The sequence below is a fragment of the Tursiops truncatus genome, chromosome 6, assembly GCF_011762595.2.
Source record: "Tursiops truncatus isolate mTurTru1 chromosome 6, mTurTru1.mat.Y, whole genome shotgun sequence".
Taxonomy (NCBI): domain Eukaryota; kingdom Metazoa; phylum Chordata; class Mammalia; order Artiodactyla; family Delphinidae; genus Tursiops; species Tursiops truncatus.
The window spans coordinates 107143451-107160326 of record NC_047039.1 but is presented as its reverse complement, the minus strand read 5'-3'; the positions used below and the strand labels follow the sequence as shown (position 1 = coordinate 107160326).

Genomic DNA, 16876 nt, shown 5'->3' with positions numbered 1-16876 from the left:
AGTGGCTAGAGTTTCCTATTGTTCCCTCTGTGGCCCTAAATGATTGCTTTAGAATCCTACTGCTACTTCCTACATCCCTCTGATAAAATCCCTGCCTCCCGTCCACCCCCTACCCAAGGTCAGGTGTAGCTGAGCGTCCGGAAGGAACACGGCCAACTGAGCGGGGGAAGGTTCTAGAACAGGGGCAGAGCTGAGACGGCAGAGAAAGACCAGTGCCAGGAGCTTCCCTTCTGGTCACCTCTGCTGGTGGGTCATCTGCCACGTGTGGAAGGCAGTGGATGTGGGAGGAGACTGCAGAAGATATTTTCATATTAGGCTCATGGAACACTGTGAAAATCCAGCTCAGGCCAGCACTCTGACTGTCTCTTGAGGTGTGGACAGCAGCACTCCCAAGGCTGTGTGGATCAACCAGTGTCTCCCTCTGCTAAGTTACTGTGGGACACCCGACCACCACCCCAGGAGGGACTAGGGACAGGGTCCAACCTGCACAATGGAGCCAGGAGAGGCTGGGAAAGGTAAGGAGCCTAGAGAAAACCCTCAGGGCAGAGGCCTTGTTTGGGAGGGCTAGTGGCTAGTGGTTCTGCGGCCCTGGGCCAGCAGCACTGCTACACTGGCCTGGCTCCAGAAAGGAGAAAGAGTGGCTTGAGACATCGACAGGCTGGGGGTGGCACGACACCAGGCGGCAGCCTGCGACAGCCACCCCCTCACCAAACACTCACTGCCTGTCAGACTCTACACTGCGTGCCTTCTGAATATCATTTCAATTTTGACGTTCCAGCGACGCTGGGATGGACGACTTATTATCCCCATCATATAGGTAAGGAAACTGAGGCCCAGAGGGCATGAAGTGGCTTGTCCAAGACTGCAGTGGCCTAGAACCCAGGTTGGTGTCACCCAAGCTCAAACCAGGAGGAGGAAGTACAGTCAGATCCCCGCCCCCAATCTGGTCCCTCCCCAGGCAGCAGCAGAGCTCAGTCCCAGTGACGAGAGTTGGCTGGAATACGGATAAAAGGAAACTCACAGACATGACTCTGAAGCAGCTAACACCGCGTGCACACGTGGGCAGAGGGCTTTAAAGTGTGACCCTGCCCAGGTGGCACAGCCCTGCAGAGTGAGAGCTAGTGTCACCTCTACCTTGTGGATGAGGCCAGTGAGCATCAGAGAGGTAAAGTGACAAAGCTGGGAACGGCATAGCTCGGATTTGACTTCAAAGCCTGGGCCCCTAATCTCTAGGGAACACTGTCAATATGTCAATAAAATTGATGCCCGAGGAAGGCGAGCCGTCTGTGTGTGGTGGGAAATACCCCAGGCATCCCGCACACCCTTCCGGGGCTTGTCAACCCGAGCCTGGCGGTGGGCCCAATGACAAGGGTCCAGGGGACCGGGAGAAGGTGCTGGGGTTTTCTCTGTCCTGTGCATGCTCCCAGCTTGGGGCTCTAACCTTGCCTGTCTTAGGTCTCAGGCTCTTCCAGGGAGCCCCAGCCCAGAGGGGCCCCATGTGATCCGAAGCCTGGGCAGGCTGTAAGCAGGGACGCTGAGTCTGCCAGCCTGCAAACCGGACTCTGGCCTTTGGCTCCACAGGAAAGACCAACCCTGGCAGCCACGTTAGGGTTACTGGAGAGTCTGCCCCCACTTGAGGTGGCTACGATACCTGCAAGATCTTCCTTGGAAGAGACTAGTCTCGGGGAGCTGCTTCCTGGCTCAATTCTGAGCGACAGTCTGAAAACAAAGATTTTGAAAAGATTAGATGGGCTCTGGTGTGTCAGGGGGTGGGGAGCAGAAGCTAACATGTGCACGCTTGGAACTGAGAAGGTGGACTGCTGTTAAGGGCTATTACAGTCACAGAACCAGGAATACTCTGAGGTTGGCTCCAGCTCACAGCCATTTCCTTCCAATGGCCCCAGGGGATCTCCATGACCAAAAGATAATGGTTAAGGAAGACACAGTAAACAGTGTAATCATGGCCCATCATCTGCCGGGCACAGATGGCACAGTCTTCATTCTCAAGACAACGCTATAAACTAGGAACACCATCCCCGTCCTGTAGAGGAAGAAACTGAGGAGCATCGAAGTCAAGCAGCTTCCCCAGGATTCACAGGGCTAACAGGTGGCCGAGACGGGACCAGGGCTGTCTGACCCCAAACCCCAAACCAGGGCGTTTAATCATTAGACTGCACTCTCTCTCAGACGCCCCCAGAGAGGCCTGACGCAATGGTTATTACTATTTTTTAAAAGCATCGATTAAGAACTTCTGGGTGAAAATGACAAGAGTGAAGCCGGCTGCCAGACTTCTCCCTCATCCAACAAAACGAACAAACAATTATAAAGGCTCAGGAGTGAAAGAACTCACCAGCTGCTGCTCAGCAAGGGAGGGGGTATAAACGGAAGCCATGAACTTCAGAAGCTCATAGCCAGGAAAAGAAAAAGTGGATCCTGGAGTCTAACCAAGAGTCCTAACTCGGTGCGGCTCCTATCCTGCCCTCTGAGACTTCTTGGTGGGTCTGAGCGGGAGGCCTTCCCTTTCCCTCTTCTGACTGGCTGCAGATTCTGGAGAGAAACGGATGGGCCAGATGGATAGTGTAGGGAATACTCTGATGGAAGCGAAGCCTCCATGGCGGTGTGTGTGGGGGGGATGATTCAAAACCTGAGGGTATCCTTTTCTGGAATGGGATACAGCCCGAAACTAGGTGGAGGAAACCCTGCTGTAGGCCTTTCAATAGAGCCGCTGTCTGTAATAAAACAGACCGCTTGCTCTCTGCCTCCATGGAGCCTGAGCCCTGCGTCCCCCCGCCGGCTGCACGAGAGGGCAGAGACTGAGAAGCCCTGGGCCTCACGGCCCAGCAGGAGGCAAACCAGCCCCTCTCACACCGGGGAGCAGGGTCAGACGTCGCCTCCCTTCATGAGAGCCGTGGAATATCCAGATGGAGCCTCTCACATGGAAGCAAGATGAAAAGAAACGGTGTGGCAAACGCTACAAGTGTCCTCTCAGGAAAAAGGGAAAGAGGAAAGAAGAGAGCCTTGTCCAGATTCCCCAGCCTAGAAGGCAGCCCCGAGGCAAACGAGGAAATCCCCCACGTCCTTGAGAACTCGGGCTGAATAAAACAAAACCCGAAAAATGAGATTAGAACACAAATGGGTAAGATGAAAGGGGAGATTGGAAAGCTAGGGGAACAAACAAATCAAGGACCGAAACGAGACAGGACCGGAGGAATACAAGAGTAGAAACAGACCATCCCAGTGACTGTCGATGAAGAAGATGGAGATTATAGCCATAAGAAAGAAGCTGATGGATTTGGAAGGCAGAACATCCAACATATGGATTCCTGGAACGCTGGAAAGAGAAAAGCCAAGAAGTGGCACAGAAGTAGTCAAAGACAGAAACCAAAAGAATTCCTCTGTAATGAATAAAGAGCATCCCTGTTCCAGGGAAATCTGGTACAGAACCCTCCACTCCGAGGCATTCCTCTTGTGAAGCTTCTGAGCCTCAAGGAATTCTTCACCCACCAGGTAGACAAAACAAGTTGCTTATAAGAGGGAAAAAACAGACTGGCGTGAGCTTTGTCTACAACAGCATCCAGTGCCAGCAGGCAGTGGAGCAGCTCTGCGTGTCCTGAGGGAGGGAAGCAAAGGAGCCCAGCAAGTCAGATGCAAATGTTTTCATGAAAGAGATCAGAGGACTCTTTCGAAAGTGTAGGACTTCCGAAAAACGTACTTCATGACGAAACCCGGCTAAATAAGGGATTGATTTAAAATAAAGACTCCAGGACTGGAGAAGTGACAGGTGGTAAGAATTGAAAATGTTTCGAAACACGAAATAGTAGGAATTATGATTCCTGAACATGAGGTGTATGTTATAAACTTGGATGACGTAGAAATAAGAAAACTCACAAGGATTTGGAAGATGGTGCAGTGGAGGTGAAGGGGGGGGAGCTTGCTAATGATCTCATCTTTCATGACCAGAGTCAACGGACTCTGCTCACCATGGAAATCTAGTTAAAACGGAGCTTAGGTACTCCAACCTCTTCATGTTTTTCCTGACCTCTTTTGTTAATCTTAGAAGGTCCTTTTAGGAAACAATATCTCTTGTGGTGGAGAAATATTTATTTGAAGAGCAGCAATTCCTTATGTTTTATTTCAGTTCCTTTTTCTGGTTAAATTAAAGTAAATACTTTTAATTAAAAATAGCAAGTGTGGTATAATCCAATTTTAATAAATTCTATTCTTGCATCCATCCACCTATCCATCCTTCTCCATATATATATATATATATATGTATATATATGTACTTTTATGCATAGAAAAATGTCCAAAATAATGTTCACTTGATGCCAACAGTCAGGCTTTCTAAGTGGTAGGAATTTGGGTAATTTTTCTTAAATAAAATAAAATAGACTAAAGGCTGAGGAAAACAAAGCACTGGTTGGGCTCCTTGGCCCAACGTCTCCAAAGCAGGTCGGGGCAACGTCATTAAGGTAAGAGCTAAGCCTGCGTCCTCTGGGGTGGGGACCAAGCCTCGGGGGGGTGAGTTGGGCCAGGGAGTGTGGGACGCTCAAGCAGAGTCACAAGCCCTGTGCGTCCCGTGTCACTCAGAGCCAGGGTCTTCCTGGGAAGGGACCCCCTCAGTGGTCTGGGCACGGGGCAAGAACGCAGCCTTCCTCCCTGGGTTTGTCCACTTGGACCACAACAAAGGGCCTTTGTGAAATCCAAGCATTAGGTGCTGGGGGTGTTCAATGTCCTTCAGAACGGAAGGCGTTATTACTCACAACCTGCAGCTTGTCCAAGGATTATCTCATGGCCAGAAGTATTTATAGACCATTTTTCTCCTTAAAGGATATTAGTGTAAATGAAAAACTACTGTCTCCTTAACCACATTATTGGCACATGAATGGAAAATATTACCCCCGATCCTAAGTGGGAATAATTTCCCACTCCGGGGTACTCTTTTCAGGAACAGCAAATGCTTTGTAAGTAAAAATGAGCAATTTGTGGCAAACGTAATTTTAATGGTAATCTCTGGCCTTTATTTATTGCTGTTATGATTATGTAACAGATCAAAATGTATTATATTCTATTGTAACAATATATTGTACAATAACAACTGAAGACATTATGTTTATGTTCCTAAAGATAGCCAATCATTAGAACCATGTGGGGAGCTTTGAAAAAATACGAATTTCCAGACCCTGCCCCCCCCACACACACACACCTGGATGGCTAGAAGGCTTCCTAGGTGTCTCTGATCCACAGCCAGGGCTGAGATCCACTCCTGCAGAGGTGGCAGGTGAAAAACCTTGAACAGCCATTCCCAAGGTCTTGGTGAGTGAAAAGGGGTAACCTGGGGTGTCTCTAGTGGCCACAGCTCTCTACAGTTTCCAGTGACTTTAATGAAGACCAAATCATCAAGCTGATCAAATTTTTAGACACAAAACTGGAAGAGATTTAAAAATATATTGGATAGCAGGATTCAAAGGGATCAGGCATGGTTTACTGGAAGCAACCAGTAAGATGAGATTTAAAAGAATACATGTAAAGTTGACGTTTAGGGGGGAAAATGATCAGTTACAAGACGGCTGAGACTTGCCTCCATCATATATCAGGCCATATGAAAAGTCCTGAGGCTCTTAGCTGACCTCAAGCTCAAAGTGAGCCAAGAAGACATCCAGTCAATACGGCAGACAGACCCAACGTGAAAAATCTTCCTTCTGCCTCTAAATACATAGAAATGTTGGATAAATTCCCAGCTGCCACAAATGAAGAAAGAACTGAAAGCCAGAGCAGGTGAGTGGAAGATGAGGCCAAAGGGCCCACAGGGGTCTTCATGGGAACTGGGCCTATTCCACACGGGCTGCATGGGATGGAGACGGGGCCTCAGCCAGCGCCGGATGGCAAGAGTCCAGCAGCAAGCTGGGGCCCCAGGGAGCTGCCTCGTGCATGAAACAGGCTCTCGGAGAGCTCTGTTTGGCAGCCTGGAGATGTGGCTAGAAAGCTGTCCTTCCACTCAGCGCTGAGTGGGGGCAGGCACTCTTGACCTGGAGCACTAAGCCTGCACCACACACAGCTGTGGAGCCCAAATTCATTCACGCTCCCCACTAGAGAAAGCCACGCTGAGAAGTTGACAGAACACCCTCCTCGGCCCGGTGGCGCCTGTGGGGCTGGGGCGGGTGGGAGGAGACACTCAGCAGCCCTGCTGTGGGCTCTGTGGGGTCAGAGGTCACCTTATGCACACGTGCTGGAGGGGAGGTGCCGGTGCAGCTGCAGTGACCTTCCGTTAGCCCTGCAGGGGGCCGGGGGCACTCACTTGTAGTTGTCGTCTTCCACAAACTTCTGGAGCTCTTCAATGTAGCGCACGGACTTCAGGTACTTCTGCACGTGGGGCAGGGTTGTGAGGTGGTCTGGAGGAGGAGGACAAAACCCAGGGGCTTCAGTCTCTCCCCATCCCCAGGCCCCCCATGAGAAGCTCCTTAGGGACTGAGACATATATTCAGTCTTTCAACAGTTGCTTATGATCCCTTAGGCTGGGCCTGTGCTGGGCCCAGAGGGGTCCCTCAGGAAGTGCCCCCCAGATGGCAGGGCCACAGACACCACACCCTGAGGTCACCACAGTTCCTTGGCTGGGGAAAGATGGGTCTTGGGGGAAAGATGGCCTCCAGCGAGGTGTGTGTGCCCTAAAACAGGTCTCCACTGGAGTAACTGGCCAAGCCTCCCATGCTTGCCCAACCCCGTGTGACAAGAATGCAAGAAGGAATGAACGCCATCCAGCCTGGTGCGCAGGCCCAACCCAGATCCTGGCACAGCCTGAGAGTCTGGCCCACGGGCTGGAGCTGCTGCACCCTAAGAGGAAAGGGAAGGACCTAGACGCTTGAGCGCCTGTTCTGTGCCAGGCTCTGCACCCAGTGATTTCTAGAAGCCATCTGCCTCAGCCTTTGCACCTGCCTCATTTCGGGGAGTAAGATGTCAACTGCACACAGGAGGAAGCCATGGCGACTTGCCATGTCACACTGCTGAGAAGTTTTGACCCCAGGTCACCTGCGGCCTTGGCCACACTGCCCTGTCTCTCTGTCCCGCGGTGACTGACGTCAGGTGCCCCCCCCAGACCGTCACAGTCACTGCACTCTTTCTGAGGGGGCCGTAAACCCTCCGTGATGCACTCTGTCATTCGTTCCCCACAGGGTGGGACAGACCAGTTAAGGAGAGAGGTTGAGGCAGTGGAGGACGCTGTGGAGAGGAGTGGAGAAAGGGTGGGAAAGGGCCCTCGCTTTCCCGGGGCGGGGGGGGGGGGGGTGCGGGCGGGTGCATCCAGGTGCCGCAAGGAGCCCCTGATGGCTCTGCCTCGTAACTGTGAGACTCTCGGCAGGTCATTCTCTTTCTCTAGGGCCTCGGTGTTCTCGTCTCTGAAATGGGGATAATGACCCCTGCTTCACGGAGCTGACGATGGGGAAGGGGCAGGGGAACCTAATGGTAGTAAGAGTGAGCATTTCCTGAGCTCTAATGAAATGCTGGGGTGGGCTAAGGGCTCTGCACAGTCATGTCCCCATCTTTACTATGAGAAAAGTTCAGACTTAGGACAAAGTGACTTTTCAGGAAGCGGAGCCAAGCCGTGAACCCACATCTGTCTGACCCCAAAGCTGTGTATGTAATTGCTCTGCTGGCCAGCAGGACCAGTGTCGAGGTCCTTGAGTGGAAAGGGCACTGGGAACACAGTCCCCTCCCTGTTCCTCTGGGCAGAAGAAGAGCTGGTCGGGAAGTGCGGGCGCTTGTAGGGGCGGCACTCATGAGCGGACCTTTGGCTTGTGTGGCCCCCCTGCAGTGGCCTTACCACATGGAGGCTGTTGGTTTCTCCCACCCTACGTACTGGAGGTGGTGTTGCTCTCTTCCTTGGTCCGCTTTGCTGCTTCCAGACTTTTACTCTCCCCCATCCTGTGAAAACCTGCTCCAAGGAGGCACACTCCTGCACCTCGGCCACCCTCCCCCTCTTCTCTGCTGACTTCTGCCGCCGGACGCCCTGGTCACTCAGGCCCATTCCTGGAGGGCCGGGGCACCTGGCTCCCAGTCAAGCCCCATCCCCCACCGTCCACATGGACGGCCCATCAGCATTGCCAGCAACACCTCCTCCAACCATCTCAGATGCCCACCATCACAGTCACCCTTTGTATCTGGTCACGTGTGGCAGAGCCTGGCCAGTTGTTGACCAAGTCATTTCCCTGTTCCCTCTAGGCCCGCAGCTACGTTGCATTCCTGGCCTCCCTCGGCAGAAGTGATGAGCACCACGTGCAAGTCTGGTCCATAAATCCCACTCTGGTATGATTCTCTCTCCTTCTGCATCTTCCAGCTGGATGTAGAGGTCAGTGGAGGACTCGGGGCCATGGGACACGGCAGAGCCACGAGATAGAGGAGCCCAAGTACCTGAATCTGCTTGGAGGAGAGCCACCCAGGAGGTGCCCACAAAGCTCTTCATGAATGAAGGACCTGGGCTCTGCCACTCATTGGACGTGTGACCTTAGACAAGTGACTACACTGTCTTCAGCCTCAGTTTCCTCATCTGAGATGTTACCAGAGATGGTAACATCTAGTTTGCATAGTCTCTGAAGATCAAACATGCTTATAAAAGATCCAGAACGTGTTTGATACTCAAGATATCAAAGTGAAAAGCTTTGTGGAGACTACCTGGTTTCTAGAGCTTTCTCACTGACAAGGTGCTGGACCCAAATTTCGGTGATGTAAGATTTCACAATTCCAACACCAGGGGTACTAACCGTAGCTGCAGGAAACTTGTAAATCCGCAATTATTCGGAGAATATTGTTCATCTGATTGGATCTTTGTTCGTTTTCCATGATGCTGCCTGAGGCAGGATATGCAGAATCAATGTAGATTAAATCCAGAAGATAGATGCCTAAAATTAAGGAAGATATTTAATGATGGTAGGTGTTCACCATAAATCAGAACAAAATGGCACAAAACAGAACTGCTGTGCTAGAAGGTATAGGGTGACATGGAAAAATGCGGTATGATTTGGGCTTCAATTCCAGTCCTGACTACTAACTCTTCACACAGACTGCTCAACTTTAAATCAAACATCTGAGCAACCACCAAAATGAATGCTGGCAAGATTTTAGCATTTCTAGTTCATACACTCTCCAGCAACAAGGGTTATTACCTGTAACCCAACTGGAAAATAACAGGACACGAAAGGGATGAATGAATGCTTGTGTTTCTTACCAACCACGGCAGTTTAATAGGTCTAAGTTGTCATATCCAGGAGAACACTGTCTGAATTCAGTTTTTCATTTATTCACTTAGCTGTGTGTCTACTTGTTTATCTATCTGTCCACAGATACACATACACACACCCCAAATCATAAATTAAAGAACAAAAGAAGAAATCGAAAAAGCAACTGTCCTTGGTACAAAGAACTAAGGCTAGACAGAGAATTCTCCTGAGGGTGCTTAATAAGAAAATAACGTGTGATATGAAAACACTGCTGTGATAGGCCAGCGCGGAGCCTCAGCATGGTCTCATGGCATCACCCCAGGGGGAATTCGGGACAAGCCACCTGGCCAGGGATGAGAAAACAGGACTGGCTGTGTGGTGTGGCCCAGCTGACTGGCTTGCTGCAGGGTCGGGTCGCACTTTAGTCTCTCTGGAGATGTGCATGGACAACGGGTGACATATCCTTCCGGCAGCCCCCCAAGAGTACTGCCACTACACCGTTAATATTGGTGGGGTTGAGCAGGAGTAGTGATGTAAAGTAGAATTTAAGGCAGAAAACATTGAACAAGGCAAAGAGGAGTGATTGATATTAATGAAAGGCACAGTGGATTGAGAAGATCTAATGATTACTAACTTCTATGCATAAAGCAACATTGCACCAAAATATACAAAGCAAAAAAGTGCCAAAAATGAAAAGTGAATTCAAGAAAGCCACAAACATGGAGGGAGCCTTTGGTATGTCTCTTTGAGAATTTGTGTGTGTGTGTGTGTGTGTGTGTGTGTGTGTGTGCGTACACATATGTATGTACATACAAAAATATACACATATATATATACATGCATCTACAGATATACATATGTATGTGTCCATATATAAATGTAGTATTTAAGTAACAAGATTAACAAGCTTGGTGTTATATAAATAAAAATATAATCCTTTTTAAATACTCATGGAATGCTTACAAACACTGATTATATGCTAGTCTATAAAAAAATGCTCAATAAGCTCCAAAAAGTAAATGTCATATTATCTGCTCTCTTTGACCTTACAGTACATCTAGGATTTAACAATATAGAAAAAATTCTAACCGTTTGTTAAACACACACACACACACACACACACACACACACACACACACACAAACACACACACACTCATAAGCAACTCTCAGGTCAAATAAAAAACAAAAAAATCTAAAATAAGAAATCTATTCAAAGATAATGACAATAAGAACACTACATATCAAAATTTATGGGATCAGACCAAAGTGGTAATCAGAGGAAAATTTATAGCCTTGAAAGTTTACTATTAAACTACTAAGAATGATAACAAATGTAATTAACCAGGTACTTAATATTAAAGCTGTAGGTTTTCTGCATGGCTGGACAAACACTGCACTGACTTACACATTCATTATCTTATTTGTTCTTATAAAACCCATTTTACAGAGGAGGAAAAGGAAATGCACAGAGGATGTTTAACTCGTTCCAGGTCACATAGCCGGTAAATGATGGGGATGGGAGCTGAACCCAAGCCTGCCTCCGCAGAGTACATGCTTCCTGCCATCGCAGTGGACTGCTGGTGCTGGATACCATGAGTCATTCGTCCGCTTTTAAAATAGCCACACATTTTTACGGGAAACTGTTAATCACAGAAACATATGCTAGCACTTCTCATAGGAATCATTTCCACTTCCCTTCTTTTTAGTGGCACCATGTTTCCAAAATTTTAAAAATTAGAAGTCATTTCCCTTGTATAGAAGCTCCAAGTTTGGAACATTTAAGTCCACAGATTTATTACTTCTTGACCTTGTTTTTCCTCTCCCTTCTTAAAAATGTAACTCAGCTACCTCCCCAAGGATTCAGCAATGGCAATCCCGAAAATCCCATTAACGCTTCAACCACAACAAAAAGTACCCCCTAGTGCTGAGCATGAGGTGAGGGGATAAGGGACACGAGGCAGCTTTGTTCCAGAGGCCAACGTTGTGCAGACCCGAACGCAGCTGGCTCTGAGCAGCAGAGTGAACCTCAGCCCGGGAGCAGGGTCACCAAGGAGCAGGATATGGGAAATGGGAGAGAACTGACGCTTCCTGGGATTTGCTACAAGACGGGAACCTCCTCCTCTCCTCTCCTGTGGTCCTCCCATCGACCCCATGGGGAGGTTAAGGAGAAAACTAAAGTTCAGAGAGATTAAGAAATGAGCCTGAGGCCTCACAGCGAGTGTGTTGGATTTGAACCCAGGTCTGTCTGGCTCCAGTGCCTGTTCCGACCCACTCACCGGACATGAGAAACACACGAGGAATCAGTTGCCTTTTCTCAAATAACACCCCCGGCGTGGAAGGCTCACCCTCCTCTGCCCTGTGAGGACTGGGGCTGGCCCCTCTGCATCCTCTCAGGTCCTGGCTCTGCAAACAGAGGCCAGAAGAAGCTCGCCTTCGAAGGGGCCGAACACCATTTCCACCCCAGCTTCTGCCTGTCCCCTCAGGGCATGGGGAGCTCACTACTTCATAAGAGCAAACCCCACTGTAGAGTGTTCATCACCCTCCTCCACAAAACACCTATCTGTTCCCCTGACCTGAGAGTCCAGGCCAGGGCCACCACAGGTGAGGACGGAGGGGACCTCCCAAAGGAGGCCTCCTGGCCCTGGCGGCCGGGGCAGACCCCAAGCCTCAGCAACACCCGGACAGAATTCCCATATGAACAGCCTGTCACTCCCAAAGCAGCAAAGCTGCAGGTAATACTGCACAAATCCAGAGAAATCTTCCCAGTATTGTCATTAGCCTGTAACTGGAAATATTTAAAAGCCTAAACCATGATGAAATCATTAGAATAGCCCCTCCCACTTGTACTTGGCCAGAGCAGCGCGAAGCCTGACACACAGCACTCACCACAGCCACCATTAGATACTGACTGGCCTCGTTCATGTGTCTACTGTCTGATTCCCCCATCAGACTTTATTAAAACCCCTCTGAGGAGGAAGCGTCCTGTTCCACAAGCTCAACCCCAGCGGCTGGAACAGAGCACACAGGAGCTGCTTGGTGAACATTAGTTGAAAGAAGGAAGGTATGAATGAAGGCATACTTTAGGCCACAAAATAACCTTACAAAGCACATCATTACCCTCATTTCAGAGCTGAAGAAAGAGACACGGGGAGTCAAGTGATGATTATAATAAGACTGAGCACTTACTGTGTTCCAGGTCCTAAACTAAGAGCTTTGCCCTGTTTGTTGATTTGCCATAACCATGCTGTTATCAGGGAGGTTTTATCTCCGCTTTACAGAGGAAGAAGCTGAAGCTGAGAGCGCTGCGTCGCTTGTCTGAGATCACACAGCTGGGAAGTGGCACAGGCAAGATTTGAACACAGGTCAGGCCAGGCTGCCATACTGTCACGTCCTTCTTTGACCCCAGCTAGATCCCCTGGAGCCTGGCAGCTGGTGAGGCAGGATGGGGCACAGCCGACCCCACAGGCATCCAGGCCATGGCTCTCCCTGCTTGACACCCCCTTGGGGTCAACATTCTCCAGGAGGGCTGACGACTACATGGTGGCTGCACCGTCCACCTCCTCCCCGTGGCCTCCCTGGCACCCATCGTGACACATCTGTCCCAGGTCCCATCGTCAGCGGGCCCACCATGGCCTGGGGGCCCTGCCAGCTCTGCCCCGTGACACACAGCTGTGGTGGAAGTGGGAGAGCGTGGGGCTTGGAGCCAGGAGACCTGGAACACTGGCTCTGCCGCCTACCAGCTGGGTGGGCTCAGGCAAGCCTTTTTGCCTCCTGGGACCTGTGTTTCCTTGACTGTGACTGGGGATAATGATGGTGATTATGAAGTCTCCCGGCCCAGGGCCTGGACCACTGAGGTGCCTGTGAAGCTGAGCTGACCCCGAGCCTGGCTCCATGGCGAGGCCCCACTTGGAACTGGAGCGGGACGCCCGTGGGAGAGACGCACCCAGCCGGGTTTGCCGTAACTGTGGATGGCGCCCAGATGCTGACCACGTGCGGCCACCTACCTCAGACGACCAGCTCTGGGAACTTCCGTCTGGATTGAGACAGCACAGCTGGGATGTCTCAGCTCCCTTCCTTTTACACAGCGTTACTGTGGCAAAAGACACCGTGTTGTTGGCCTTGTCAAGACGGACAGTAACTGGACCAGCTACTGGCCCTGGCGGCCGTGAGGCTGAGCAGTGCCAGGGGCTGGAGCTGGACTGGGAGGTGCAGACGCATTGGAGGAAACAACCGTAATACTAACAGCCACTGTCTGCGACAGGAGAGGCTGGCCTTGCTTGTACCGCAGCATCCTCACCACAACTGGCACAGCACAGTAGGTGTTCTCACTTCTTCATTTTACAGATTAGGGAATGGAAGCTTACAGAGCAGAAGTGACACATCTAAGACCGTACAACCTACAAGTGGGGGAATCAGGATTTGAATTCATGCCCGCCTGACCCCAAAAATTTGGGACAGAGAGCAGTGCTGAAAGCTGAGGGCTGGGAGTCCTGGCTGGCACAGGGACAAGGGTGCCAGAGTCAGAGCTGGGGCTGCGAGGACCCCTCCCGTGGCCTGCCACCCACCCGAGGACACGGCTGGCAGCCGGCATCCACTCTGTGGCTCGCCTGCCTGCAGACTCAACCTCCTGTGAGATGGACAGCTACCCAGAATATGTTCTGTTTCCTCCTGCCACACCCCACACAGGGCCTGGTGACACTGCTGTGGCTGCAGCAGGGGTGCCAACCAGCCTGCCACGGTGAGGCAGAGAGCCCCGGGGCCGGGGATGAGCAGCCCTCCGCTGGCTCTGCGGTGGATGCCTCCCCAGCTGGGTTGGTCCCAAGCCCAGGGGCATGTGGCCAAACCTTCTTCCTGACAGTGAATCCAGGCCCCCCGCCAGGGGTGTCCACAAGACACCCTGGCCCTGAGGAGGGAGTGTCAGGCTGACAAAGGAGGTGCTCTCCTGAACAGACCCTTCTCTTAAGCTGGGGGACACAGGCTCCGTGGTGCAGAGCCTGCTTGAAGCTGGGCGCTCCCAGTCTCCCAGAGCCAAAGCCTGCGGCTGGCACCTGGCTTCACCGCCAGCCCAGAAATTCACTGCTCTCTTGTTTCTCCCATTGCCACCCGTCTCACTTCCATCCCGAGTCTGGTTTTGGTTTTTCTCACACAGCTATCTATTTAATAAGGAAAATTCTGCTGTGTTGAGGGGAAAAAACCTTCCACAGCATAAAAATATGCCACATTTCCATCTTATGCTTTCCATTTTCTTTCTCTCTTTCTTTTAAAGTTTGAGATGAAAGACTTTTTTCCCATGTTCTCCTGCTCTGCTTTGAAAAGATCATTTTCAAACTTCAGAAATGAGGAGTGCTGGCACCCGGAACTATACTTGTGTGGTTTGATCACATAAACTCCTGATAAATTCCAAATGAAATAACAGAGCAGCAGCTCATTAAGGTTTTGTTTTTGTTTTTTTTTTTGTTTTTTTTTTTTTATGAGCGCACAAAGCGATGCCATCGACTGCAGAAGGAGATCTCAGTGGGCGGCTCACGCTCCCTGTCTGATGCAGAAGACTGAGTGTTAATTAGTGCCCGTTAATTAGTATCAGTTGTGTAAAACACGGACTTCAGAACAAATCCTCATCTAAAGAATATTATTCCTCAAGTGAAATGTGTTGGAAGCTGGCTGACACTGAGACAAACATTTCCCAGGTCTGCAGAAAGGGGGCGGGGCCAGGCAGTCACACCTCAGGTGGTCAGAGGCCATGTTTCTTAGAGGAGCACATGGCCTCCTGTTTTTCTTGGTGTTGGGGCCGGTGAATCGCAAAGGTACGTGAACAAAGCCTTGCAGCCCACAGAGAATCTCCTCTGGCTCCCCAGGTCAAATGAGGACACAACCACAGATTCCCGCCCGCGCCCCCCCCCCCCCCCCCGCCCTGGGGATTACCTGGTAATCTACAGGGGCAATGGGATGGCCTACTGTTTGCAAAGGTTCTCCTAAGAGCTGTGGGATGGTGTAGCATGTGCTGGTATTCTGACCAGCAGTAAGAAAGGGCATAAGGAGAGGGCATTAATCTGGTGATTATTATTCGGCTTGTTTTGTGCCAGACACTGTGCTAAGTAAATTACACGTACTATCTAATTTAATCCTTCAACAATTCTATTGGCAGTAGAGAAGAAACTGGTACTTTTTGTCTGCCTAACATCTATTCCCAATTCTTTTTTTTTTTTTTTAATTTATTCCCAATTCTTTTGGAAACAGCCTTCACTTTTCCTCTGGGGGAAACCATACCTCCCATACTTGTAACCCATGTGGTTTTGGTAGGTCTGAAGCAATTTCATTCCATCCCCTGCCCCAGGGGTAAAAACAAATTTTAAAAACGAACCATTTGGGAAAGGAAAAAAACACTCCAAAAAATTCAGAGATGAAAGAAGGAATTAAAATCACAAACTATCTACATATAGGATGCAATCAAAATCACATAACTCTGCTCAGAGAAAAATTCTAGGTCTCAAATGCTTATATTAATAATTAAGAAAGATAAAAAAGAAATGAACTTAGTGTTCATTATAGAGAACTAAAAAGAACAAAACAAAAGTAGGAGAAAGCATTAAAAATATAAAATCAGAAATATTTATCACTGCAGAGTGATAAATAAAACTGAAAGTTGGTTCTTTGAAAAAGTCAATAAAGTAGACAATCTTTGGTATGTATGATGGAGGAAAAAACAAAAGGTAAAAACACAGATGTGCATTGTTAGGGTTGAGAGAAGGGATATGATTTCAAATATGGAGGAGAAGTTAAAATAGTGGTATGTGCAATTTTTATGGCAACATATTTGAAAATGTACATGAAATGTGTGCTTACTAGGAAAATCTACCTTCCCAAAATTGTCTCAAGAAGGGGCAAAACCTTCAACTCACCAAATAAAGAGAAAATATTAACAATAGTAAGAAAGATACCATGATTAAAAAGTACATTATCCACATGGTTTTATGGACCCATCCATTAAACTGTAAAAGAAAAACCGAATATTACTTAAACTGTTCCAGAGCACAGGAAAAGTCGGAAATATGTGCAGTTCTTTTTATGACTCGAGCATAACCATTATATCAAAACCTGACAGACATGGCATAAAAAAGAGACCAATATCATTAATAAATAAAGATCCAAATAAAACGTTAGCAAATAAAACTCACCAGTGTTTTAAAATAATAAAAATAGCAAATCAAATTAGCAGTATCTTGAAGCAAACAGGTTTACTACAGGATTGCAATGGTATTTCAACAAATGATCTTGAGAGATGCTGAAAAGTCACTGATAACTTTAGTATCTATTCCTGATAAAGCACTAAGCTAGGAACAGACTTCCTTAATATGACAGAGGATGCGTGGTAGAAACACTAACACAATCTTCTTAACGTTGAATTCCTATTGAGAGGAACAAGTCAAGAATACTTGCCATTCTGCTATAATTTAACACTATTCTAGATGCACAAATCTATGAGCTAAGACAAAGAAATGTGGTATAAACATGAAAGACACATGTAACATTGTCATTATTTCCAGGTTACATAATTAGTTACCATATTAATTATATAATTAAGTAATCTAGGATAATCAACTGGAAAACTATTACAACTAAATAATAGAGTTAAGTTCAAAGTAAATATACATAAATCACTAGCAT

General features: G+C 48.8%; 1 protein-coding gene across 16 annotated transcripts in view; it reads right to left on the bottom strand.

The window, feature by feature from the left end:
* Positions 1-16876, bottom strand: part of RALGPS1 (Ral GEF with PH domain and SH3 binding motif 1) — a 290080-nt gene that overhangs the window by 44492 nt on the left and 228712 nt on the right. For all 16 annotated transcript variants that reach the window (XM_073806615.1, XM_033858613.2, XM_073806619.1 and 13 more), the window contains 3 exons: positions 8754-8891; positions 6299-6392; positions 1652-1719 (listed from right to left, as the gene is read on the bottom strand). In XM_073806615.1, the coding sequence (XP_073662716.1) occupies positions 1652-1719; positions 6299-6392; positions 8754-8891 (300 nt within the window). The remainder of the gene's footprint in view (positions 1-1651; positions 1720-6298; positions 6393-8753; positions 8892-16876) is intronic.